Source organism: Paramacrobiotus metropolitanus, unplaced genomic scaffold (assembly GCF_019649055.1).
Source record: "Paramacrobiotus metropolitanus isolate TYO unplaced genomic scaffold, Prichtersi_v1.0 Parri_scaffold0000033, whole genome shotgun sequence".
Taxonomy (NCBI): Eukaryota; Metazoa; Tardigrada; class Eutardigrada; order Parachela; family Macrobiotidae; genus Paramacrobiotus; species Paramacrobiotus metropolitanus.
The window spans coordinates 147,440-170,265 of NW_026570253.1; the positions used below are offsets into that span (position 1 = coordinate 147,440).

Genomic DNA, 22,826 nt, shown 5'->3' on the forward strand with positions numbered 1-22,826 from the left:
ACAGGTTGAAATAATCGATCACAGCAGCTAGAGTAGATATTATTAATAAAAGATACGATTACAAAGGAAAATATCGCAGCTTTAAACTTCGATCGTTTTTATTTATCTATTGCATTTATTGATAATTTTGAAAAGCTTCGTCCGGGTTTTACTAAACAGAATAAGCAATGAAGCTTGCAAGTGTCAGTGGAGGGTCAATCAGAGCCAAAGCTGGATTTTTGCAAGAAGTAGAACAGGTAGGAAAAAGGTTTTTGCACTCACCACAGCACTGTTGAACACTGCTTTAATACAAGAATCAGAAATCTATGCACACATTTCACAAATCCGGATTGAGTTGGCGGTCGGAGAGTGTGATCTGCTGGCCGGGTTGGAATGGCGGCATGCCCAGGTAGGGACAGCTGGCGCAGCGGAATGCATCACCCAGATAACACTGCAACCAAGCGTTCTTCCTTTAATTTCAGCCCATGATTTTGCGCTTACAATTAGAATTAATCTTTTTGCTTTGCCTGCAAACTGCATGAATCCGTACGATGGAGGTTAATATTTGCGGGAAAAAATCAAAACTTATCAGACACAAAAATCGTAGTATTTTTCCAATAACCTTGCAATTATCTTATTATTACAAGTACCGTTATAACTTATTATTATTATTATTATTAACCAAGATAACATACAACGGAAAAGCACCCCTACTTGATAAATGAATGCCAAAATTAACGAAAAAATGTTTCAGTCAGTGCACAATAACAAATTAAACAATCGAAAAAATATTACAACCAGTTTATTATAACCATCGATTTCAGATCGAAACCGAAAATAATTTTCATGTCTGCAAAGAAACCAGTGCTGGACTTTTCACATTTTCGTTAAGCCTCTTTGAGCATTCAACAAAGACCTTTTTCATGCCAAAATAGAAAGAAAAAAACAATTATGTAAAATTTAGATAAATTCAATCACAACCGATGATCCAAATTACAGATGACGAACAAAAATTTGTGTTAAACGGCCGGTACACGGAATGTTGTTTTACGTTTCTCGAAATAAATGCACTTACACTTCCACATGAGGATTTCACCGTGGCAGCCGCTGCTGTCATTCCCTTCTCCGCCGCCAACTCCTCGGCCAAGCCACAGGTACAATCCTTGCAGGCGCGCTTCTTCCCCGGTCCACAGTTGGCTGCCCACATCCGGCACACGTTTAGTCTTAATCGAGCGGAAACCAATGCTTTACTGCCGGTTGTAAGTGCTCACCTTTCAGGGACGCTGGATCCGGTTTGGCAAAGTCATCGGCATCCAACATCTCGTTGGGATCGATCAGGTCCATATCCGCATCCATATCTGATCCCGCCAGGGTCCAGACACCACTGGTTCCGTTGGACGCCGGCTTTGATGCCACTATATGGTGCACATGATATTAGTTGCCATACAACTCTTATGAGCAATACACCAGAAAACACAACAATAGTTTCTGAATAAATTCATAAAATAATCACTGCAGGTCATTTACATATTCAGTGTCTACTTTTCGTTATTGAAAAGTGTGATACAAAGTATTACTTACACAGCTGACAGTTAGCACCCTACCAAGAAATGAGAGGGGACAGTGCCTGTGAAACTTATCACTAACAACTGAAATTACTAAAACTAAACCATTCATGAAAACATCTCTGGGACAGTTGGCTATCGCACAATCGGCCAAAATACTAGAGGTAAATGATAACAACGCTCATGACTCATATGAATTTCTACACCAACGACTGTCATTAAAGATTCACCGGGAACGCCGCATCAACTCTAAAAACAATCCGAAATGTGCAATGAGGTTTTATTGTAATGAATACCTGTAACATTTTCATCATGCATCACTGTATTATTGGTTATTCATCAATCATCATTATTATGTATTATCATTATTCGAATATCTATGTAATGATATTACTTATTATTATTAGGGTAGCATAAAGATAGTTATTTTTAAAATCCTGAACGATCCACTGGTATTGCAGATCCCACTACGTTTTTTAGTACAAAGGGAGTGACGCTGACAGATAAAAAAGTGATCACACCTACAGTATCTGAATACTGTCCTGATTGCGCATGCCATTCAGTTTCAGCTACTCGAAGTACTAAAATTCTATCATTCAAAGTAGTATTACGCGAATGCACTTTTCGTAACAATGATGGCCTTTGCCCAATAAAATGAGAGACTGAAATTGTAGAGCTCAAGATAACAACAAGAAAATAACTGTATGATGACTTTGTACTGTACATCGAAAAAGCCGTGCGCATCCGTATATCTGCGGCATTAATAATTACACCGGTGACCGGATTAACCGATTAATCCTCATGGTAAGTGACAAACTTCGTAGTCCGTACCGCCACTAGCAAAAAACTACAATGGCTTACGATTGAGTTTAGCCGAGGGAAGAATGGATGCTGATCCCGTTTCGTAACTGGGCTTCTTCACAATACCCTGGCACACTTTTAACGGCAAAGAAGTTGGAATTTTCAGGACTGTATGAAGATTGTCCATGTATGACGCAGAAAGTGCCACATCCGAAAAATCCTGCATAAATCATAAATATAATACACACATGGCAATCACATAAAAGCAGAAGGGCAGCCTAAAAATTTAACTGAACTAATGTAAAAAACGCAAGACAACATAACATTTACGAAACTCTTTAAAGCACACATGGTCCCATAATACATATGGAGTAAATTGCAGAAAAACAAAAGAGTTATAGATTTCCAAGGAGAAATCAGTTTTATAACACCAGACAATCTACAGAGGGTTATTCAGCCAAGTGTGGTCAGCGCAATAAAAAAATTCCTATAATTCAGCTGTTTCGCAAAGTCAGATTCTAATACTTGTTTTATTATGACAAATTAGTTTGGACGCTTTTTGCAAATTTTTGTGACAATCGAGCTTAAACAGCCCGCAATATTGGCCATTAACCTAAAGACTCCGATTCTAAACCTTTGACCAGGCAAAATTTGGCTTTCGATCATCTGGCCTTAAAAGGATCGTCTGTTTTTCAAATCTGCATGGTTTTAATTGTGAGAAATGGCGATCCGAATGTTTTTTATGGCAAAGACAGTGTCATATTCTTGCGCGTTCTTGTGGTAGGACGGTTGGAAAAAACGCGAAAACAGGAAGAGACCCGCAGGAGCCATGCCCATTTCGAGAATTCTTATGCACGGAAATAAAGCTGTCCTTTTCGTTACTTTACAAACTAAAGTTGTAGCGCAAGTCTTTCTTCACCATTTACAATTTTCAGTGGTCGAAAAAGACGCTCCAGGGGTCAAGCCTGGCAGAGAAGAACAGGTCATCCAGAACCAGAGATGTGCTCCCGGGAGCACTGCTGACAAAACAAGGATGCTGCTTTCCAATCGAAGAAAACTAGTAATTCCTTCTGAGAAAGGATTGTTCGAAACCCCTGACAGGTTTCCAATGGATTATTGCGAAAACCCGAATTTTAAATTATTTTTGAATAAAGGGAATCCATTTCCTATAGCTGAACTGGTCAACTGTTGCCAACATAGGGGATATGAACTTAATTTTTTCCTGGGCTACAGGTTAACGAAATCTTGACTCAGTTGAATTCAAAGTATGACTGAATGTTGTGGCTATCTGATAAAATTTTTAAAAAAGTAAAATGAGCTTACGACGGCTAAGCAGAAATTTTCCAAAAAGTGACCACACTTGGCTGAATAAGTCTGTATAACCATGCCGCGATAAACCCATTAATCTTCATGTGTGACTTGAGCCAGCCCTCGGTCTTAATGGGGAAATCCGGCGTATTGATGGGCACAACGACCTCCTGGAAGACGAAGCGCCCCTCGGGTCGGACGATGCGGAGGATTTCGGGGAGAATTTGGTCGTCGTGCACGAAGGTCCACGGAGGCAACACACCCGAGATAACCACATCGAACGACGAACTGGAATAGTTAGCTGTAAAGACAATACTGTGCATTAGGATCACGCGCAGCGCACGGCAGGGGGATAAGCTGCAAGACATTTTATAACAAGTTGATTTAGTTGAATAACATAATAACCCACAAATCTTTAGACGCTCCACGTTCTCCACCGTTAATCGACTGCTTGCGCCGATCTGTTCCGTGAATCCCCGGGCGACATTCTGCAGGGCGTCCGTGTTGACGCCGCCGTACCAGAGCAGGAGTACGTTCTTGCCAGCCAAGTCCAGATGGGAGAATGAAGACATTGTTGTCCGGATTCTGTGGAAGATTCCTTCACCGATAGCCGATAAGGTAGTGTGTGGTGTTCCTATCGACAGGCGCAGACTCTGACTGACTTGAGTTAAGTGACTTAAGTCTTATGGAAATGTGCTTTACAGAGAAAGTGCAAAACAAACGTCTATATTACTGTACTAAAATTATGACATCAGATTCATAAACATTTGAATGATCAAATACTTCGTCATTGACTCATTTATAACATAATTTTGTGAATTAAATTTTACATGATGCAATACTAATGCGCTTTCATAAACTACTATAAAGTATAAACTGAGTATAACCAGTTTACGGAGGACTACATCCGCAACCAATTTATCGGCGTCGGCTTTCGGTGAATCATTAATTTTGTTTTTGTTCGCATCGAGGCCGCTGGCCGATGCGTGTCGTGTCATTTACGCACATGGGAACAACTTGTCCATGTATGTCTATGGAGGCCCATGGTAACAACTTTCCTTTCCGGTCCCTTTTTTTCCCTCGAGGCGCATCGTCTCGGTAAGAGCGTAACATCCACCGCGTCGTTGCAGCGGTTCTGGCGCACTTGACCGCGTTGAAATCGGCCTACCCGTTCTCCCAAACATAGGTTTTTTAACCTTACTCTGTCACGGTTGTTACGGATGTAGTTAAATATAAATAATAAAGTACTGTAGTATTAAAGCTGACAAAATGCCATCAGAAAATGATGCGAAGTCAGATCATTCTTCAAATTCAACCGAACACCTTCTTGAGACAGTTACCTACTTACTTGTTCACACGAGTACTGTACTACTCGTAGAATTAACGATAAATACTATACGTACAGGCACGGCCCAGTTGACTTTTTAAATAATAATTATTATTAAAAGATGTTGTTTTAAGAAGTATGTATACATTGAATTTGTAATTTTGCTCTTGCCATTCGTGCAAGTACTTACTTTTGAATTTTCCAAACGATCGTAGTCGTGCAATCTGCAGTCCACAGATGTCACTGTAGGCTGTAGTACACCGGGTCACGCAGCTTGTGTCTCGCAATAATTGTTTTCTCATCGCGATAATAGGAACTGTATGAGCAAATTTAAATACTGTACTTAATAAGTACTCAACAGTACTCAACAAAAGCGGTATGAACCACATCAGGACAAAATTTTTTTCAACTGCCCAAGAATTAACAATAACTAAAAGAAACCAACTTTAAACATGCGCCGGAAACATCGTGCATGACTTGATTAACACTTTCATAAAAAATGCGCGGAAAAGCACAACGCAAACGAAATGTCGGCACAACACGTATTCCAAACACAAGCATAGCAAAGCATTTGTATATCGACAACTATCGCGCATTAACTGGTAAGTTGTACATAAGTTCAGGGTTATTACAGACCGGCGCATTGGTAACCTTCCTGTAATGACCCAACTATTTGCAAGGAATCTGTCCACTGGCGACTCTATCTTTGCCATATTGACGTATGAGAAGCTTTTGTTTAGCCTTTCGCCGTTCTGTGTTTATGAAATCTCTGATCGTCATCAGCCTCTCATCCATTTCCGTGGACGTCCTTTGAGAAAGGTCATTACCTGCCTCCCCCGAAATATGAAGCAGATCATCTTTGCATGTCTCATCATTGTCGACAACTACATCCGCACCTGAAATCCATGAGGTATTTATCGGTATGTATATGCATTCCATCGATGGTTAATTTAATTCCTGGTTATTTTGTTAGAGCAATCATTAATGATGATTTTATTAGCACAAAGTCAAGACATTAATTAATCAATCATTAATTCATAACTTTGGTTTCTCAGAAGGAATATATAGTAAGAGTATGCACTGGATGTCGTCAGCACTATATTACTCTGTATGCAGCCACGCCTTGATTATGAACATGCGGAATCCACTACATCTACCCGGTATGTATCTGTATAATTTTACCATTAATACGTATTCCATTCTTACCAAGGGTTGTAAATGTTTTATTGGCGTGCTTTCCCATTGTACCGTTATCAATGGCCACAATGTCGATTGCATATCGCGTCCCTGGTTTCAAGTCTATAGTGCAATAACAAACAAATCAATTAGAAACCAACCAATTACGTAGAAACAAAAATATGCACATAATTCCGCATGCGCTTCAGAAGCGCGGAATTGAAAAATGCACTTTTCCATCTGTTATCAAATACCTCTTCTCCCGGAAAACGCTTCAGTTAATTCTAGACGGCATTGTTTATTAGGCGATATCTTACGACAAGTAGTGCCGATATAAGCACCCAGAATCCATATTCAGGTTTAGGTTACAAATCACACTTTTCGCATAAACACAGTCTCAGAAGCTGTACTTGGGCAAAACTACCTGAAACTGTCCATTGACGGGGCTTCGAAACAGGGACGATTTTCATCTGTGAGCGGCAATTAACAAAAACATCCACGCCCTTGAGGAACGCAATATAGGCAATTGTGAGCCGGCTGGCGTCTGTTGGAGGATCCCAGAGAACTTGCACACGGCCTGCAGTACAGCGGCTGGGTACAATCCGTAAATTCAACGGCTCAGTGTTGGAACGAGGCTGGGCCACTTGCAAATGCACCGGCACACTGCGGACAACTGGACGATCAAATCGGGAAGGAATGAACTGCACAACGCAGCGATATGTTCCCGCATCTTCCGGCTGCAGATCGAAGATGTCCAGGGTTGTGGAATACTCGTCAGTCCGGCCGCTCGCCCCATCCGATGCGACGCTCTGTCGGCTTCTTATAAGACGAAGTCTGCAAGTGCAAAGTTGAACTTTACTGTTCCCCGTTTCACGTATGTTATATGCTACAATTACGCATATCTGAGCTTCTGCTGGACTTTTTAGATTCTTTTTTATGAACACTTAAACAACCTAGTTGACAAAATGGGAAAACTGATCCAACGATGAATTTTCCCACTCAAATAGCGCACGCGGGAAAGGATGATAAAGCACCTATCATCAACGACACTGAAATACTCGTATCTCCTTACTGATCATGGTGAGGGCTTACTCGCCAACGCCCTTGATATAATCGTACGCAATTCATTGCTGCATTGGTTTGCTGCGATTTTATGCGGCTCCTTTCTGTCGAATTCGACGTATGACGTAACACAACAACGACAACACTCTTATAATTAAAATTTTATAACGTTTACGAAAAGTTTTGCCGGGCAAAAAAGCCAACCTTCAGCCAATGCTAATCGGTTGCGAAATCGTGTAATAAGAATTAAGGGTCATTTCGGCATGTGGTGGTTTTAAACTTGTAAGTATGAAACATAAAGGCCCAACCTTCCGCTGATATCGTCAAGCACCCGCTCATTATTCCTCTCCCAATAGAGAAGCACCCGTGACGGAGTAGCAACTTGACAAGTCAGATTAGGATGACTTCCCAACAGCTGGGCCGTAAAGTCCACCGTCTGGTTGGCATCCAGCTGGCCGGGGTCTTGCCTGAAAGGAACGCGATAGGCGGCACTCAGACGGAAGCTAATCTCAGACGAACGGTCCGCGATGGATCGCCGTGCGACGATCTCGGCCGCCGATGCGGTCGACAGACAACTGGAAACTATGAACAGCCACAACATTATCATGGTAATGGAGCTTATACGAACCGAAGTAATAACAGTAAGAAACGCTAAAGTGCGAGGCGTGTGAGACTGTGGAACGCAGAACAAGTTTAGCACTCGGATAACGCACCCACCAAAAACCAATATCACCTCAGACCCGTCAATGTTAAGTAACCCAAAATCCAAACCAACTGTTGCTCTTCGTCTTCTGTGCCTGAATCTCGCCGAACAACTTAAAGTTTCAAACTGCCGACTGCGGTAGAGAGTGACATACAGAAGGTTTACACTTTACAGTAATAAACTGCACAAGTGCAGTTAGCACAGGAAATAATAATTAATTTTCGTCACTTCCCAACATTTTCTCTTTGACCTTTTCTTTAAGTGTTTTATTTTGTTTACTTTGTTACGCGCTTCAGTACAGAGTTTTTGTTGTTCTGGCCCCATTTTTTCAGCAATGCATATTATGGTTCATATTTGAGCGCGCGATGCTGCGATGGTAATATTAATGTTTGCTAGGAACGCGAGGTCACCAGCTGAACCCTAGAGTAAGTAGTACAATTACGCACAATTACGTACTAGTATATGTATAACGTAAGCTCTAGCTTCAGCTGAATTTCTCGAAACCGGAAAGTTTCTAGTTAATTTAAATGACTCGTGAACTACAGTAGATAGTAGAGAGTAGAGATTCACAGCGATGGGTCCTTTAATTGTGCTTAACGACTGATGTTTGACGAGAGCGATCTGAGGGAATTGTCAACCACTGACCTTGAATCCTGTGCTAGAGTAGTAATACAATTGTTGACGTTTGTCAATATGTATCCTTTTTGGTAGCGATACCCTGACGGTTTATGCCATTTTTAAATAGATAAAACCAATCTAAGAGATATGCTCATACTTGTGAGCCAAAAAGCTCAAGTTGTCGAGAAGAACACTGTCTTTTTAATTGTTATGAAATTAATTTAAACGCTCGTTTGTTATGCAAAAAGCAGTTGTCACCGCGTCACACTCATGATAAAAATTAATGTTGCCTCAGAAACGTTTCGCCTTCTAAACTTGCCCTCCGAAAGATGTTATAGTTACGATAAAACGATTACGCTAACAATAAATTCCCCTAAAAAAGTGAAAATCGTTAATGTAAGTATTCTTGAAAAAAAACTCATTCAATAAAGCGAAGGTTAGTTTAATTGACAATTTATGAGAGCTTATAAATTACTGCAATAGTAACCTTAAACGTAGAACGCGCTCGTAATCTACGAAATAAAAATTTGCATTTACTGCAGGGTTTCAAAGTTATAACTGAATTTTATTGTTGTGATTTATAGACTACGGGTGACTATTCAGTGTTGCAAAATTATCCGCGCGTTATTATGCCAAATATTAATTTTAATTTCGCTCCAAACAGTAGTCAGCGTTATAACTTACAATCAGCCGTATCAGCATGACCTCTAGCAATGCTACCACTGGTGTGCAGTTGCCAGCACAGGGTCAGGCTGCTGTGAACCCAGCCCAGTCAACTCACCCAGCAGTCCCCACTATTGATCGAGCGGATGGTCGGACGCCAGTGACCGGCGTCACCGGCATCCAGTCCGATTATGTCGTGCTAGTGTCGTCCGACTTCCATGAATTCATCATCACTCGTAGCGCGGCCTATATGTCCGCCACCATCCGCCGTATGCTTGAGGGCCGCAATAAGGAGATCAGTCCGTGGAATGTCAACGAAGTTCTAGTTAATTACCCGTACGTACGACATCGGTGACCACTAGTCCTGCTGTATCAGGCACGTGTTTCATAAAGCTTCCGTTTAATACTGTTTGCAAGTCAAGTACTTCGAGAAAGTATTCCCATCCTGTGCAGCAATGTGGAAAGGTCACCTAGCTGCACAAGTTGCTTTTGCACTGCATGTTAGTGCAGCTGACGCCTTTTTCTCAGCAAGCAGCCATGCTTTTTCGAATACGTACCTAAATATTAGGCCCCACGAGTATTTAACAAAACCATACTAGTAGTACTTTATTATTAAAGATATTCAAACACTGAAAGAGCAGCATGCATCGCAAATAGTGCTTCTAATGGTAGTTTCTCATTTCTCCATCTAAGGTAATCGTAAGCAACGACCAACGAGCATGAGTATGTACAGCAACCTCATGTAATGAACCGTTTTTGCATTTAAATTATTGATATTTTTGCACCGCTACACAGCCTACACTTATACAGGTAGTTGTAGTGATCCGAATTCAATAAAATGATTACCAGTTGATTACAAGAAATGCTAGCTGGTCTTTCGGCTTAGGTATCATAAAATGAGCGACAAATCATAATTCTGATCACATTTCGTAAAGGTACGATGCAAGCGCGCACTGTTCAACTAATTTTCTTAATATAGATATTAGCTAGAAAAGCCGTTACCAGATTTATGTAAGTTGATGTCTGCAGCGGTAACAGCAGTACTGCTCAGAAGTACAGAGTGCACTCTGTAGTGCACATGGCGGTATACTACTACTCGAGTAGATCTAATGAAAATTGCAAGTTCAATGCCGCATTATCTGATCCTTATCTGATTACGTAACAAAACTCAATTTGCAGGTCGATGATCGTTAGCAAAGTAGCGGAGTACATGATTTACAAGGAGTATTACGAAAGAACGCACGAAGATGCGCCGGGATTCACCGTTCCACCCGCCATCGTGCTGGAAGTCCTGATGGCCGCACAGTTTCTTGATATCTAAACCCATTTCAAAGTGTCGTCGCTTCTGAATTATTGACTACATTAATTTTTATTGAATCAGCTATTATTCCCGGCCTGCTCTGTAAATTGGGTGGCTAATATAAATATAAAATTAAAACCACACCTATCACTTTTACCGGTTAATTATCTTTTCCTACTTTTCGTCTGTACTAACATTTTAGTTATCACGAGCAAAAATATTCTTACTAGTACTGCCTTTTGAGAATTATATTAAGAATTCTATGCTCACTTCTAAAAGTAAACGAACACGCACAGAGGAGCTAAACGTTAACCAAAATGGCGATAACCAATAATGTCTTTTATGCGTCATAACAATCGCGTTTGCGCACCCTACAAAATTAATGTAAAAACTGATTGCAAATTATACCAATTAACAAAACGGCAATACTCGACTGCATAACCAGACAACGTCATGCCCGTTGGAAGTAGACTTAACTGCATCCTTATCATTTAAGCACACAATTCGCAGCGTAAATAAACGGGAGATGTTTGTTTATTGTGCGGCATTGTGAATGGCTGCGCGCTTAAGGAGCTTTTCGTCAATCCTTGTGCGTGGCATCGCCAGCATGCATGACAAATAGCAAACTGGGAATTACACGCGCGTACATGCACCAACAAGCCGGCTTCTGCTCTGCGTATCTCGATGAAGAAGAGTTGCAGTGCTGGCCCGCTGCAGTGCCAGGCAGTTTAAGCCCGCTTAATGGATGCGCCACGGAGACGCTATCCCGCGGAGCGCAACTCCACTTGGCCGGGGCGCTCCCTGGCCATGGCATTGATCAGTCGCCAACTTTGCGTCTAATACGCCATCCTGCTCAGCTGGCGAGCGACCCGTGTTTCCAACTCAAGATGCATAAAGTTCAGCAGCAACATTCCATCCTATAAAGTTCACTTTTCAAAGCTAAGCACGAAACTAATGCGCGCAAATTCTTATACTGCTTTTATGCGAAACAAGTGGGAGGTGAGATTTAGTCGTAATTGCAGGAGGTACGAAGAAACCTCTATGTAAAACGTTGTACTCGTACAACAGTAAGACTACAGATTATCCATTTTGATTCTGTTATTAAATGTTTAAAACTGATTCGTTTAAATACTGCAAATCAGCGATGGCTGTCGATTCTAACTTAGGTGAGTTTACACGAAGCCGAACTGATGTATACTTAACATATCAGTTATATTTTTCCACAGTGTTTTCACCTTGAGCCCAACTGCGTAACTTTGCGTCTGCATTTTCCTGCGCCTTATGTATGAAAAGACCGCAGTGTCCCACGAGTTTGAATAATGCATTTAATATTACACAATAAAGACGCGACAATCATCGTCGGCATGCAGTAATAGCAACCTAACAAGTTGTAACAATTTTCTGGTTTATCTTTCCCGGTAGAGTAATATTTAAGCATAAATAAATCAATGCAAAATTGACCGGATCGATTCGGGCACAGCATCCACTGCGGGCGCCAACCCGTAGATTTATATAAATCCCAGAAACTGCATCTATCCTGACAATATGACGTCAAGAAGATTACCGTAGCTGCAACAACTTGAAAAGCCAAGATAAGTCAGTGTCTCCCAACATCTTCCCCGCAATCCTCATCCGCTAACGCAGCTCCACAAGAGTACACACGCATACACACAACAGTTGACAGATGTAAAGTGGCTCAGCGCTGATTCGGCCGGCCACAGCATACCAACTACTACACACAGGCACATATAGCCGACCACGCGTAGTATTGATTGACATCCGGGTGCAGAATGCAACTTGCAGGCCGCTTATGTGTACCGAGATTCCGCTCCAGTGTTTGCACAAATTCCAACTTGGTTTTTTCTTCCTTCACCACACGCAGTCGGTGTGCGGAAGAAGCTATTTCTGGATGTGTATCAAGGTGTAGTTGCGAATTAAGGTAGCTTTTCCTGGCCGCAGTTGTGTGCGACGCTCATTGATTGTTAATCGCCGTACGATGACCGGAAACCAGCCATTGCTCGGTAGGTGAGATGCATACATGTACCACCACACACGGGTGCGGATCATACGGATACGCTTGTCTGTCTGTCTGTGTTTATTCTGTATTGTACAGCGGCAGTGATTTATGGCGCTAATATGCTTAACGACTTAACGACCTCCATTAGCCGTGCTGTGCACGATGCATACAAAGCGTATTTATCGAAATACAGTAAGTAGTAAAATTTTATAGAAACGCTGAAGTAATAATAAAACATGGTTTGTTTTTTTTTAATTCTTGAATTCACTAGTACCTGCAGAATACTCAGCCAGGATAATTTATGAAAACGGCAAAGTTTGTCTGGGTCGGTATTGTTCAGACCAAACCTTAATTTGTAAAAAATTGACGTTTTCCTGAAGGTAATTAATCCGATGCGTGCATTTCTATATGATTGAGTGATAAATAGCAAATTCAGAAAACAGCAGTTAATCGTGCCGGCGTTTTGACCGTCTCGAAGTATGAACCGTGTACAGTACGAAGTTGTCAATGAAAACCTAGTAGAAATACAGACGTAAAGAGGTAATAAAATTCGCTTATTTTGGTGTTATTTGTATTACATCTAAAAAACCGTCAACCAAATGAACGCATGCGGTTTACTGAAGCAGCGCAGGCTGCGTGTAAATCGGGCCAGCCGGAAGGCCGGCAGTTGTCCGGAAGCGGCCAGATGGGATGTTCTCCTAATGAGTTTCCTTTTGGAATTCCTCGTACCCTTGCTGTCAGCTGCAGCTAATCTCAGCCAATCATAGTATAATTGCACACAAAAACTTTCGGCCCAGTTGATCATGCACAAGCGGCACCGATGCACGCTTTTACAATAATTATTGCTCTGCATGGAGTTTGATGCCAAAAACGATTAAAAGCGTTGGTAGATTAGCGGTGGTATTTATTAACCAGTTTGGCAATGTGCAGAAGGAAGATCTTAACTATGTTTTTAGTTGCGCTTCAGAAATAAATCAGATAAATGTAATATTCGTATAAAAAAACTTGTTCTGTTATTTAATGGTTTTGCATCTTAGCTGCAATAAAAAGTTTGTTTTTTGTACAAATAAATTGCATGGATTTACATAAGGCTAATGGTAATGGGAAAAAATCGGCGACCTAGGTAAGCGAATAATTTCTTGCTCCAGTAATGGAATAATTACAGTACACATCGGTATGTCGTCGTGACGTCCACTGTCGATTATGCGTCGCAAATGCAGTGTCAAAAGCCGGCACATTCTGTGCCGATCGAGTGCTTCGGCCCTGCAGTTAAAAAAGAAAAGCTTATACAAAGAACAAAGAAGTTTCGAATTTTGTAAATCAACATTCTAACTTTAAACCTGCCAAACATGTTCCGTATAGCCAAAGTGCTGCTACTTGTAGTTTCGTATATCTATTCCTTTTATTCGCTGAACATCAAAAAGTCTTCTACACCAAATCTTCACCCAAATATCAATAAAAATACGCAATGGAATGACAAATTTCCGTAGGGGACATTGTAAAACAAAGTGTTTTCCTGTACACAGTTTTTATAAAAACGCATATAAAGATAATAACGCTTTTGAAAAGCTTTAATATCTCTATGTGCCGCGTCTCAAGTGCACACCGGATATCGAAACGCTTTGTAACCGGCATTCAGCCTCTCTAGTCATTCCAAAATAGCCCGTCGAATAAAGCAGGAATTTATTATATTTTCTTTCAACTATATATAGCCGCTATCGTGCGCGTGACGCTCCAGTATCGACCACGGAAAACAGTAGCTTAATGGAACACAGTGTTGTAGCTAACATTTTCTGCAAGAGCGTAAATTGCCGCCAATAAAATTTCCATTCTTAAACGGTGCGCTGGTGTTACGCCCCGCTATATTGGAGCAACTTTTTTCCCGGTATTGATTTTTTTTGCGATATAAATTGTTGTTGTATAAGGGTGGCGTTAGGTGCATTGATATGTTGGCCTGCTAACGTCCAACCCAGAAATATCTTTAGAAAATTTTCCGTGCCTTCGTATCCGGCGAATAATGCCCTACTTTAAACGTATTGTAGCATTGTAACGTTATCCCGATGCCGTCGAGATGCAATATTTTAGCCGGCTCGAATATCCCGTAAATTGACTATCGGTTGATTCGGTTGGTCCAACAAACCGACCACTTGACGTAACGGAATAGATTTTCCTTGTTCCTCTGCGACGATCAATGTGTCCAGAAAAATCCGCGATAGCTGAATGTACGTAATGCTACGTATACCGTATAATATGCTAACGGTGGGAATGGAGAAAAAACCGGCGCATGTACCCAGCTCTGTGATTTGTTAGATAAACGCTGACGGGGATGCGCTGGCGCTGGACTGAAACACTTAATTGACAGCCGGGTCTGTACGTCGTCGGGTTGAGTTTATGTTTTATTCGCCGGAGCGCGTACATATTAAGCATCAGGGAGTTTCCTCGGCTGCGCGTGAAACCGGATGTGGGGCTGTTGCTCGCACATTGTTTTCTGATTTCATTTATCCAGTCTGCATTGTGCATTTTGATGCGTACTCGATGCGATTGATGATTTTTTGGAGAATATAAATTTGTGCCTAGATCTGGTGCTTAGTATATAAAGCGTACTCGGATATTTAGCCAAATGTAAGTACAGGCGTTGTGATTTCAACAAGAAAGGTCACTACTATAAATATACTTCGGGTGTTTTTCTGATCGGTATTTTTTAATACACTATATTAGACTTATTAGTCCTAGCAAAAAGCGTTATTTTGATAAACCAGCGTCGACGAAGCAGGTAGCTACAAAGTTTTTGGTTAGCAAGATTCATCTAATAATGTTTAAATACAGATTCTCGGTGGCATTTCGCGTTCAAAATTAACGCGCTACTGCGGCAGACTGTTGAATAAACTTCGCCAGTATCTAAACTGGGGCAAATTTTTCTAGCTGTTTACACTGCTCTGAGTGGCTTCTTAATGTATCCACACTAATGACATATTACTGACATTTTTTCCTCATGCATCACAAACGCAACAAAACTAGCGTCAATGTAAAAAATTGCAGATGATTAAGGACTAACATTTCCGGTGCCCGGTACATATACCCTGAAGAATGGCCGACCCGGAGAAATGGGTCGGCGAGGCGGACGCCCTCAACATGGATACCGACGAGACTTTGGAGCAGGAGCTGACAGAGGATCCGGCCGATATCCAACCCAAATTCTTCCGCACCCCCTCCGTCGACCTGATCCCAACGGCAGCCGCCGTAGCCGCCGCCCGCCGGCGCAGCTCGGTTCGCTCCATTAAACGGTCAGCGGCCAGTGCCGAAGCGCGCCGGCGCAGCTTCGCTACGTCACCCCACAAATCAGCGGTGCCGCCGTTTGATGCCGCTGCCGGGGAGGTATCTATTGAGCTGGAGGACAGTCGACCCTACCCACCGCGCCTGGAGACCGACGACGAGGAGATTGCACGCTTTGGGGGCCCGTATACGTGGCGCGATCTGAAGGAGGAGATGAAGGGTCTGTGCACGCTGAAGACACTCCAGCGGAAGCTGCCCATTACGGCCTGGCTGCCTAAGTATTCCCGGGAGGATCTGATGGGGGATGTCGTGGCCGGATTAACTGTTGGCCTCACAGGTATTTATCCTCATTAAGCAATGACGGTTTTTCAATTGACAAGCTGCTGGCCAGGATAATCTACGGCTATATACAGTTGCCATTGAGTGCAATGGCCCGACAAACACCTAATATTGTACTTCATGTTTGTTATTTTGTGTTAGTAGTATTGCGCTTTATTAAACCGGCATCTGCTGCTATTAAAATTTAATAGTATTAATTTTAAAAGCGTACACGCATGCCCTGTGTTTGACCATCACAAAATCTCAATAGTCATACATTCATTATATACATATATAAACACTACTCAGTATTCGATACTAAATACGCAGTTATATATTTAGTATGGTTATGGTTCACTTTTTCTAAAGCAGGTTAACGCATATAATGTGCAGGAGTAACAGAATTAATACAAAGCATGATTGTGCCGCAAACACATACCAATGTTTTGGATAAATTGATGCACTTTGGTTTTAAATAGCACTTCTGCCTTATTTAAACTTATTTAAGGGTAACAATTTTGGTTGTTATCCAAACAGCATGCGCCATATATGCAGCATCAGAATTGTACGTTTACTACCATTTATGACAAATGTGGACAAAATGAATATAATAATATTAAATTTTCTGTATCATAATATCATTTAATGTGAAAATAGTCCTGTTCAGAATGGATGTACAGTGGAAAACATGAATGTTTTTATAAATTACAGTGGTGCCCCAGTGCTTAGCCTACGCCCAAATTGCCGATCTCAATTTGAAGGTACACATGCACGCGTTGTCCATTACCGCATACAGATATTCGACAGTGCATATCTTGTAAAGTCGTTGTGAAATGCATCCCGTGAATTAAACATTTACAATAATTATACATAACGGCTGAATGTGTGATTGGGCTAATTAGTACGGACTGAATTCGGCCTACATGGGCTGCTTCGTGTACGCACTGCTGGGCACCTCCAAAGACGTCACCGTCGGACCAACGGCCATATTGTCCCTGCTCACCGGGGCGTTCGTTGTGCGGGATGCCGGCCGGGAGGGCGAGTGGGCGGTTCTCCTGTGCTTCTGCGTCGGATGTTTTCAATTGCTCATGGGATTTTTACGCTTAGGTAAGCCGGCAACCGAAAACATACGTTGGCACATTTATACACTCACAGAGAGAGATAAGATAAATATTGTCCTATCGGGATTACGCCGAAGAGGATTTTTTGTCAGGATTTATTGACAGAAGGGATCGAGTTTTACTATAAACCATGTCTTATGGCGTTACAACACTGATGGTGAGCATTCAAAACAGAGAAAATAACTCAATTAAGCCCGTTTTTGTTATAATCAAGCAATACTGTATTTCATATTTTCTGGCACTGCTGCAGGTGTACTCGCACAGATATATAATTTTAATTATTGTTCTCTAATGATTTTCAAATTATTATTTTACTCTTTACTTGAAATGATTTAGGCTTTTACACGAACTTAATCGGTCTAAAATTTTGAAATGCTCAAAGTGGATCAGTTTTATGTGCATAATTAAGCAAAATGAAACGAATATATACTGATACAGATAGTGAATTAATTGAGGCTTTCTAAACAATACAAACTTACAACTATTTATAATTGCTCAAAATCGTTTCCCTAATGTGCTTGCTTGCTAGAAAAATGCGATTTAATTATCGCAGCTTCTTTGAGGAAACATTTTTCCGGCTTTTGTATAGAGCAAAATACATGGCGTTGGGTTTTTTTGTGGAGACCGGTGGAAGTTTCCTGCTAGTTATATAATGCGAGCGGATTACACAGAGTTGCCAATTATACTGTACATTGGATGGGGCACAGCTTGAAAAGATAGATCGATAGCAATCAGGCATAAATTCTCTCGTAAGGAAGTGATGTCAATGGGAGTGTGGCGTTGCAGGATTCCTTATTAACTTTATCTCTACGCCGGTCGTTTCGGGATTTACACAAGCCGCGGTTGTTGTTATAATCCTCAGCCAGATAAAGAACCTCATGGGTCTTCCCAGCTTCGGCAGTGCCAAGGACAACATCATCCAAACACTCGCCGGTTACTACAGCAAAATCGACCGCACAAAGTACGCAAACGGACTTTCTTATGTATAAACACGCACAACTGTCATATAAATAAACAAGCGTAACTGCGCAGGCTGCAAAAGATATAACGATTTTATTTCACTCAAAATAATAACAAAAGTCGATGCCGATCAGCATATATTATAACATTTAAAAACCTGCGCTTGTATATAATAAACAACTACTCTGCCACACGCGTTTTTATTTCTATGTACACTGTACAGTACAACATGTCAACATATGTTTTTTATTACTAATGTATTTCTTGGGCTCAGGATGATTTTCACACAGAGAATATGTTTCAAATTAAGACACGTACAACAATATTATAATTTTATTTACAACTAAATGGCAACAACAGGATGGTGCGTTAGGATGTGCGTATTTTGTGATCTTAGCAAAAACCTATAAATTTCTCGAACGAACATCAATCTAGTGCATGCGTTAATGGTGCCAAATTGTTAATGACCGAAATATGGTAAATGAGAAAAATGTGTTGGCAGTGGTTGGGATGTGCTGATAGGCAGCATCTGTATCACCCTGCTGCTGCTTATGCGTGAAATGAAGATGCCGGCTTGGAGAGCGTCGGAGGGTGCGGCCGCTGGGACACCACCGCGATGGTGGCGGGCGCTGAAGGAGACCATTCGATTAATGAGCGTTTGTAAGTGTTTCATGGTCGATTATGTGCCAACGATGGCGTGGGTTTAATTCGCATGAGAACCGACATAAATGACAGTGACAATGATGGAACGTTGAGATAAAATGTCAAAAAATCTTTGTAAAAATTTACCTGGAAAACCGCTACCACTGCTGAAACGTTTTAGAACGCCTAGTTCTGTTTGTTCCCACGGTTGTCGGTCTTGGAAATTTACCTTAACAACCAAGAAAAAACTGAAAGAGTTTTTGCTATGTGTAACACTAATTTCACTGTAGCACTTCTTGTCTTCAGCGCGCTACGCCATCGTCGTGGTGCTGGCCACCGCCCTGCAGTTCGTCTTCCACCACAACAACATTAAGGGACTATCGGTGGTGGGCGACGTTAATGCGGAGTTGTCGCCGCCTGTCCCGCCCAGCTTCAACGTGGAGGGCCGCTCCTTCGGCAATGTCCTGGCCACCTTCGGCTCGGGCCTGGTGCTGGTACCGCTACTGGCCACCATGGAGTCCATCGCCGTGGCCAAGACCTTTGCTCATAAATTCCGCTACAACATCGACACCACCCAGGAGTTCCTTGCCTTGGGCGCCGGCAACCTCATCTCCTCCTTCTTCGGCTCCTATCCGGTCACTGGCGCCTTCACTCGCTCCGCCCTCAACGCCGAGAGCGGTGTGCGAACGCCCCTGGGCTGCATCGTCACAGGTTGGTGTGACAGCGAGAGAAGCAAGGCAACATTAATCTCTCAAAATTCGAAGTACTAATAAGCAAACGTTGAATAATAACGTTTGCCAGTGAAATAGCGAGCTCAGCGAGGGCACACGCACTTGTGTTTTTTGTCTGTCTTAATTCACTGCATATTTTATATATACGCATTAAGGGAGCGAAATTTGCTAACATGAGCAAGCCATCGAAAATTCTTTTTCGGTGCGGAAAGATCGCCACAAATGTAAAGCAAAGCGAAGAAAGGAAATTAAGACCGTTTTTAACTCGATGGGACAAAATAGTCTGTCGGTGTGGATTAGTTATCGGGTGCCTGTTTGGGGTGATTTTCCTGACAGTTCCGATTACCGGCTAATGGGACGGCGCAGGGTGTAGCGTAAGAAATGTGAATTGTTAACAATAAGTAATGCGTGTGTTCAATTACAGCGGGAATTCCACAGCAAATGTAAAGGCTACTTGAGATGAATGGCACGCATACTTGCCACAAAAAAAACAGCGCTTATGACCGTTTTAAGCAGAACAGATGAGTTGTAATGACTGTTTTCCGTGCCGGGCGTCTCGAGTTTGAACAGTTATGAGCGTTGCACATCATCATTCTTTGAGCCCAAGTGCGCTATCCAAATATTCGTTAGTTTCAGTCTGTGAATTCTAGCGCACTGGCACCGCTTATTAAGAAAATACATTTAGGAAATACTTCAAGTAGGTCGTTTAAATTGTTTTACGAGCATTAACGAGTAGTACAAAAGTGGTAATTGCAAAATGAAGGATTCGCAGTACGTGCATGTTATAAGAAAAACATAATGAACTGTGTCAGTTATTAATTTCAGGGACAACCTAATGCTACTTAAAACCACCAGTCCTAATTTAAATCCTAATTTAAATTTAAATCATAATTAAAACGACCAGTCCTAATTTTTAATCATTTATCATTTGCTAGTTTTACTAATTTAGATTTATGTCTGAATGTATATAGTACATACTCTCCAGAACAGTGACTTTGATTTTTAAACGGTAACGTGCCACAGCTTTGCATATGTATGGATTACCGTGCGTGGCAAAGGTCATCTGGCAATTTGTTACAATTATCTCAAAATCAGCCTTAGACGATGAATCTGACATGCAGTGTGATACTTATACGGCTGCGCGCGGTAAACATCTGGCCATATTAAATTTTTACGACTCGTGGATGAATGTGGCGGCATGGGTGTTAGACATTTAGCAAGCCGAGGCTGCCACAACAGAATCTTACGCTATATCAACTGCCGAATGCCGGAAGTTGAACCGCTCGCGCTGGGCACCTCATCCCCTCTCACTGCACACTGCCGGTTCAGAGCCGTCTCAGTGTTCACTGAAGACAATAGTCAGGGAAGATTTATCGCTTTCGCCGGTCGGCCATGCTGTGAGATCATATGTACGTGACTGTCTTACGCTGCCGATATGAAAGTATAAGCCTTCAGTAACACAAGAAAAATGAAGAAACCTGGCGGTAGCAAATAAGTTTTCGAGTCCGAAACAAGGACAAAAATTTCGGGAAAGTTTTTAGCATTGGTGCAAAGTAAATGCATGATATAACGTCCAAACTTTAATTCAATTTACGCTGTAGCTGTATACAATAATTACCGTTAATAATTATACAACCTAGCACATACCAAGTTTAACATACCCGAATATTATGAGAAAAAGTGGTTACATCATGACATGTTATGAGATATTGTCATGAATGTCACGATATGTCAGTTTATTACCATTCGTTATAAATTTACGCTTTAAGTACGTTTTGTAGAACTATCATCCTACAGCAGGCCGTAAAAACTACGACACGTAAAGGTCACCATGCATCATGTTTGCAGGTGGTTTTGTGGTGGTGGCCATCGTGGCTCTGAAGTCGCTCTTCCAGTACATTCCCAAAGCTGCACTGGCGGCGGTGATCATCTGCGCCTGTCTGACCATGTTCGACTTCCAGATCTTCCGCGAACTGTGGTTTATTCGCAAATCAGAGCTCTTTGTCCTGATCTTGACCATGGCCATGTGCCTGTTCCTGCGCGTGGAGTACGGCCTTCTCATCGGTCTGACCGTTTCCATCCTCATGCTGGTTTACCCAATGGCGCGGCCGGTAGTCATTGTCCGGCGCCGGCGGAAGTCCCTGTTGAACCGCAGCCCCAATATGCGGCTGGATGAATGCCGCATTAACGTCATTCCACAGGGCGCCATCTTTTTCCCAGCGGCCGAGTACGTCAAGGAGGTTTTCAATGATCCGCTGTTCAGCGTGCCGGTAAAGGCGCTGACCACCCCCCGGGAGTCCAACGCGAACGGGGAACTGCGCGGTGGGATGGCGCTGCGGGACGCCCTGCCGCCTATCATCTTCGACGGAATCCATCTGACCAGTTCGGATTATTCGACCCTGCGGGCGCTGCGCAGTGTTTTTGTTAACTGCAAGGCCAACCATCGGGATATTGTCTTCGTCAATACATCCGACGAAATCCTGGATATTATTATGCCCTTTCGCAAAAAGACGCTGCCAGCTGTTGCGGCCAGTGCCGGGCCAGATGATGCAGAGGAACAGCAGCATCCGGTGCCCAGCAAGCACCCCAATTAGGATCGTCGAATTGTCAACGGTACGAGCATATATAGCGAAGACCGATCTCTGATGATCTCCATGAGCAATCAAAAAGCGTACTGCCACGCTGCCACGTGCCGAAGCAGAGTTTAATTATAGGGTTTGCCGTGATATTGTGGTGTTTGCCGAGATATGATGGATTTTCCCGGTGGGGGAAAACAATTACGAATGCATAGTATTTAGGTTACTGATGGATTTCCTGATGCAGTCTACGAATTCACGATAAAGTGTGTCGCTGCCAATTTTATCGCAAACGTTGTCATGTTCAACAGTTAAGCTGAATGCGATACCTATAACGTCTAAGCATGTTACTTCCTGTCGACTATCTTTAATTTACTGGATTTGTATTTGGTAATTTATTATTGGTCTGCAGTAGGGTTTGCGTACCAGACTGGTGTTGTGAAAATTGAGGATCTTGATTTAGCAATAAGAGGTTTCTGGCCAGATTGTCATAGTGTGTGCTCTTTGTGTCGGTGCTGTAGTGATGGTTGTTGCTTGATGCCTGACTGGTAAAGTTGAACCTGGTCTACTTTATTATCACTTCAATGGTTAAAACATGTACGTTACATAAATGACACCTCATCGATTGCGAACCTCATATTCCAGTATGCACTCAAATTTCAAAATCCCAGACATAATTACAACGA

At 42.1% G+C, this 22,826-nt stretch overlaps 4 protein-coding genes across 5 annotated transcripts; 2 read left to right on the plus strand and 2 right to left on the minus strand.

The window, feature by feature from the left end:
• Positions 1 to 80: 80 nt before the first annotated feature.
• Positions 81 to 4,584, minus strand: LOC129589223 (anamorsin homolog). The gene is made up of 6 exons (XM_055483823.1): positions 4,063 to 4,584; positions 3,734 to 3,954; positions 2,406 to 2,565; positions 1,251 to 1,394; positions 1,055 to 1,176; positions 81 to 430 (listed from the first exon to the last, which is right to left on the minus strand). The coding sequence occupies exons 1-6, from the start codon at positions 4,223 to 4,225 to the stop codon at positions 317 to 319; spliced, it is 924 nt and encodes a 307-aa protein (XP_055339798.1). The 5' UTR covers positions 4,226 to 4,584; the 3' UTR covers positions 81 to 316.
• Positions 4,585 to 5,359: 775 nt separating this feature from the next.
• LOC129589171 (uncharacterized) lies at positions 5,360 to 8,246 on the minus strand. The gene is made up of 4 exons (XM_055483738.1): positions 7,527 to 8,246; positions 6,581 to 6,990; positions 6,187 to 6,279; positions 5,360 to 5,876 (listed from the first exon to the last, which is right to left on the minus strand). The coding sequence occupies exons 1-4, from the start codon at positions 7,823 to 7,825 to the stop codon at positions 5,650 to 5,652; spliced, it is 1,029 nt and encodes a 342-aa protein (XP_055339713.1). The 5' UTR covers positions 7,826 to 8,246; the 3' UTR covers positions 5,360 to 5,649.
• Positions 8,247 to 8,955: 709 nt separating this feature from the next.
• LOC129589173 (elongin-C-like) lies at positions 8,956 to 10,811 on the plus strand. The gene is made up of 2 exons (XM_055483739.1): positions 8,956 to 9,538; positions 10,382 to 10,811. The coding sequence occupies exons 1-2, from the start codon at positions 9,240 to 9,242 to the stop codon at positions 10,521 to 10,523; spliced, it is 441 nt and encodes a 146-aa protein (XP_055339714.1). The 5' UTR covers positions 8,956 to 9,239; the 3' UTR covers positions 10,524 to 10,811.
• A 1,388-nt stretch (positions 10,812 to 12,199) lies between these two features.
• LOC129589168 (sodium-independent sulfate anion transporter-like) lies at positions 12,200 to 22,765 on the plus strand. 2 transcript variants are annotated; one of them, XM_055483733.1, is made up of 8 exons: positions 12,200 to 12,523; positions 15,559 to 16,129; positions 16,822 to 16,871; positions 17,013 to 17,217; positions 18,018 to 18,192; positions 18,694 to 18,851; positions 19,140 to 19,544; positions 21,413 to 22,765. In XM_055483733.1, the coding sequence occupies exons 2-8, from the start codon at positions 15,607 to 15,609 to the stop codon at positions 22,156 to 22,158; spliced, it is 2,262 nt and encodes a 753-aa protein (XP_055339708.1). In that variant the 5' UTR covers positions 12,200 to 12,523; positions 15,559 to 15,606; the 3' UTR covers positions 22,159 to 22,765. The 2 variants fall into 2 exon arrangements, with proteins under 2 accessions (XP_055339708.1, XP_055339709.1); XM_055483734.1 differs by lacking the exon at positions 12,200 to 12,523 and adding an exon at positions 14,275 to 15,141.
• Positions 22,766 to 22,826: the final 61 nt, after the last annotated feature.

Coding starts and splice junctions, on each gene's coding strand:
- LOC129589173 (XM_055483739.1), top strand. CDS start 9,240: ATGACCTCTAGCAATGCTACCACTGGTGTGCAGTTGCCAGCACAGGGT. Junction 9,539..10,381: donor GAAGTTCTAGTTAATTACCC/GTACGTACGACA, acceptor CTCAATTTGCAG/GTCGATGATCGTTAGCAAAG.
- LOC129589168 (XM_055483733.1), top strand. CDS start 15,607: ATGGCCGACCCGGAGAAATGGGTCGGCGAGGCGGACGCCCTCAACATG. Junction 16,872..17,012: donor TTGCCGATCTCAATTTGAAG/GTACACATGCAC, acceptor TGGGCTAATTAG/TACGGACTGAATTCGGCCTA. Junction 18,193..18,693: donor AGCAAAATCGACCGCACAAA/GTACGCAAACGG, acceptor ATGTGTTGGCAG/TGGTTGGGATGTGCTGATAG.
- LOC129589171 (XM_055483738.1), bottom strand. CDS start 7,825: ATGATAATGTTGTGGCTGTTCATAGTTTCCAGTTGTCTGTCGACCGCA. Junction 6,280..6,580: donor CCGTCAATGGACAGTTTCAG/GTAGTTTTGCCC, acceptor ATTGCACTATAG/ACTTGAAACCAGGGACGCGA. Junction 5,877..6,186: donor TAAAACATTTACAACCCTTG/GTAAGAATGGAA, acceptor CATGGATTTCAG/GTGCGGATGTAGTTGTCGAC.
- LOC129589223 (XM_055483823.1), bottom strand. CDS start 4,225: ATGTCTTCATTCTCCCATCTGGACTTGGCTGGCAAGAACGTACTCCTG. Junction 2,566..3,733: donor AGATTAATGGGTTTATCGCG/GCATGGTTATAC, acceptor TGATTTATGCAG/GATTTTTCGGATGTGGCACT. Junction 431..1,054: donor TGAAATCCTCATGTGGAAGT/GTAAGTGCATTT, acceptor GCTTGGTTGCAG/TGTTATCTGGGTGATGCATT.